This window comes from Panthera tigris, chromosome C1 (genome assembly GCF_018350195.1).
Source record: "Panthera tigris isolate Pti1 chromosome C1, P.tigris_Pti1_mat1.1, whole genome shotgun sequence".
Classification (NCBI taxonomy): domain Eukaryota; kingdom Metazoa; phylum Chordata; class Mammalia; order Carnivora; family Felidae; genus Panthera; species Panthera tigris.
Genome location: NC_056667.1, coordinates 72,495,916 through 72,499,180, shown reverse-complemented (window position 1 = coordinate 72,499,180; position 3,265 = coordinate 72,495,916). Strand labels below are relative to the sequence as shown.

Here is a 3,265-nt window from a genome sequence, read left to right as displayed (position 1 = left end):
AGCTGTGGGCTTTTCATATATGACTTTTATGATGTTAAGATATGTTCCTTTTATCCCAACTGTCTTGAGGGTTTTTATTAAGAAAGGATGCTGTATTTTGTCAAATGCTTTTTCTGCAGCTATTGACAGGATCATATGGTTCTTTTCCTTTCTTCTATTAATGTGATGTATCACATTGGTTGATTTGCGAATAATGAACCAGTCCTGCAGGCCAGGAATGAATCCAACTTGATCATGGTGAATAATTCTTTTGATATACTGTTGAATTTGATTTGCTAGTATCTTGTTGAGAATTTTCGCATCCATGTTCATCACAGATATTAGCCTGTAATTCTCCTTTTTAGCAAGGTCTCTGTCTGGTTTGGGAATCAAGGTAATGCTGGCTTCATAGAATCCGGAAGCTTTCCTTTCCTTTTTATTTTTTGGAACAGCTTGAGGAAGGGTAGATATTAACTCTGCTTTAAATGTCTGGTAGAACTCCTCAGGGAAGCCATCTGGTCCAGGACTCTTATTTGTTGGGAGATTTTTGATAACTGATTCAATTTCTTCACTAGTTATGGGTCTGTTCAAATTTTCTATTTCTTCCCGTTTGAGTTTTGGTAGTGTGTGGGTGTCTAGGAACTTGTTCATTTCTTTCAGGTTGTCCAATTTATTGGCATATGCTTTTTCATAGTGTTCACTAATAATTTTTTGTATTTCTGTGGTGTTGGTTGTGATCTCTCCTCTTTCATTTGTGATTTTATCTATTGGGCTCTCTCTCTTTTCTTTTTGAGAAGTCTGGCTAGGAGTTTATCAATTTTGTCTATTTTTTCAAAAACCCAGGTCTTAGATTCATTGATTTGGTTTTTTTTTGGATTCTATATTATTTATTTCTGCTCTAGTCTTTATTGTTTCTTTTCTTCTGCTGGCTTTGGGGTTTCTTTGCTGTTCTGCTTCTAGTTCCTTTAGGTGTGCAGTTAGGTTTGTTTTTGGGATTTTTCTTGTTTCTTGAAGTAGGCCTGGATTGCCTTTGCCGCATCCCAAAGGGCTTGGAGTGTCGCATTTTCATTTTCATTTGCTCCTGTGTATTTTTAAATTTTTTCTTTAATTGCCTGGTTGGCCCATTCATTCCTTAGTAAGATATTCTTTAACTTCCATGCATTTGGAGGCTTTCCAAATTTTTCTTGTGGTTGATTTCAAGTTTCATAGCATTGTGATCTGAAAATATGCGTGGTATGATCTCAATTCTTTTGTATTTATCGAGGGCTGTTTTGTGACCCAGTATGTGATCTATCTTGGAGATGTTCCATGTGCATTTGAGAAGAATGTATTTTCTGCTGCTTTTGGATGAAAAGTTTTAAATACATCTGTCAAGTCCATCTGGTCCAATGATCATTCAACACCATTGTTTATTGATTTTTGCCTAGATGATCTGCCCATTGTTGTAAGTGGAGTATTAAAGTCCCCTGCAATTACCATATTCTTATTGATACAATTGCTTATGTTTGTGATTAATTAATTTAAATATTTGGGTCATTCCAAGTTGGGGACATAAATGTTTATAATTGTTAGCATTCTTGATGCAGTTATGATATAATGCCCTTCTTCATCTCGTTATGGCCTTTAGTTTAAAGTCTAGTTTGTCTGATATAAGTATGGCTACTCCAGCTTTCTTTTGACTTTCAGTAGCATGATGGTTCTCCATCCCCTCACTTTTTTTTTTTTTTTTGTTAGACAGGAAGCAGGATTTATTGGTGGGCATGAATGGGGAAGGGCAGTGCTGAGGTTCTCATGAGTGCAGAGCCCACCATTTGTCCAAGGGGGCCACGATTAGGGATGTATTTGACCCTACAGCCGTCTGGGATGAGCCGCTTTTCCGCCACCATGTCTTCAAATTCGTCCACGTTAAACTTAGTAAAGCTCCACTTCTTGGAAATGTGGATCTTCTGGCGGCCAGGGAACTTGAACTTGGCCCTACGTAGGGCCTCAATCACATGCTCCTTGTTCTGCAACTTGGTACGGATGGACATGATGACTTGGCCAATGTGGACCCTGGCCACTGTGCCCTGGGGCTTTCCAAAGGCACCCCGCATACCTATCTGGAGCTTGTCAACTGCAGCACAGGACAACATCTTGTTGATACGGATGACATGGAAAGGGTGGAGCTGTACCCGGATGTGAAAACCATCTTTGCCACAGCTTTTCACCATGTACTTGTTGGCACAAATTCGGGCAGCCTCCAGGGCTTCAGAGGAGAGCTGCTCATATTCATCTGACACCATGTGGCCACACAGTGGGAACTCATCCACTTTTGCCTTCTTACGCCCCAGGTCAAAAATGTGGAACTTGGCATCAGGGACACCTCTGCAGAAAGGAGACTTTGGATACGGCTTGTTCTTACAATACCAGTAACACCAGGCGGGGCGGTGGCCCATGGCGACACCAAGATCTTCAGTGGCGCACCGAAGGAAAAGAGCCTCCATCCCCTCACTTTTAATCCGAAGGTATCCTCAGGTCTAAAATGAGTCTCTTGTAGACAGCATATAGATGGATCTTGTTTTTGTTTTTGTTTTTTTATCCATTCTGATACCCTATATCTTTTGATTGGGGCATTTAGTCCATTTACATTCAGAGTTATTAATGAAAGATATGGATTTGGTATCACTGTGTTATCTATAGGTTTCATTCTTGTGGTGATGTCTCTGGGCTTTTGTAGTCTTTGTAGCATTCCACTCACAGAGTTCCCCTTAAGATCTCTTGCAGGACTGGTTTAGTGGTCATGAACTCCTTCAGTTTTTGTATGGGAAAGCCTTTATCTGTCTTTCTATTCTGAATGACTGCCTTGCTGGATAAAGGATTCTTGGCTGCATATTTTTCCTATTCAGCATATTGAATATTTCCTGCCACTCCCTTCTGGCCTGCCAAGTTTCAGTGGACGGGTCTGCTACTACTCTTATGTATCTACCCTTGTAGGTTAAGGACCATTTGTCCTTAGCTGCTTTTGGAATTCTCTCTTTGTCTTCGTATTTTGCCAGTTTCACCATGATATGCTGTGGAGAGGACCTATTCTTGTTCATCTGAAGGGAGTTTTCTGTGCCTCCTGGATTTGGATGTATGCTTCCTTTCTCAGATTAGGGAAGTTTTCAGCTATAATTTGTTCAAGTAAACTTTCTGCTCCTTTCTCCTTTCTTCTTCTTCTTCTTCTGGAACTCCTATGATATGGATATTATTACATTTCATCGAATCACTTAATTCTCTAATTCCCCATTCATGGTCAAGTATTTTC

General features: G+C 40.0%; 1 protein-coding gene across 1 annotated transcript; it reads right to left on the bottom strand.

Moving 5' to 3' along the window:
• Positions 1-1,709: 1,709 nt before the first annotated feature.
• On the bottom strand, positions 1,710-2,476 carry LOC102964021 (60S ribosomal protein L10-like). Its single transcript, XM_015536203.2, is given in 2 exon segments — positions 1,710-1,801; positions 1,803-2,476. Coding segments are annotated over 2 exon segments (693 nt in total). The 5' UTR covers positions 2,463-2,476; the 3' UTR covers positions 1,710-1,768.
• Between the last annotated feature and the right edge of the window lie 789 nt (positions 2,477-3,265).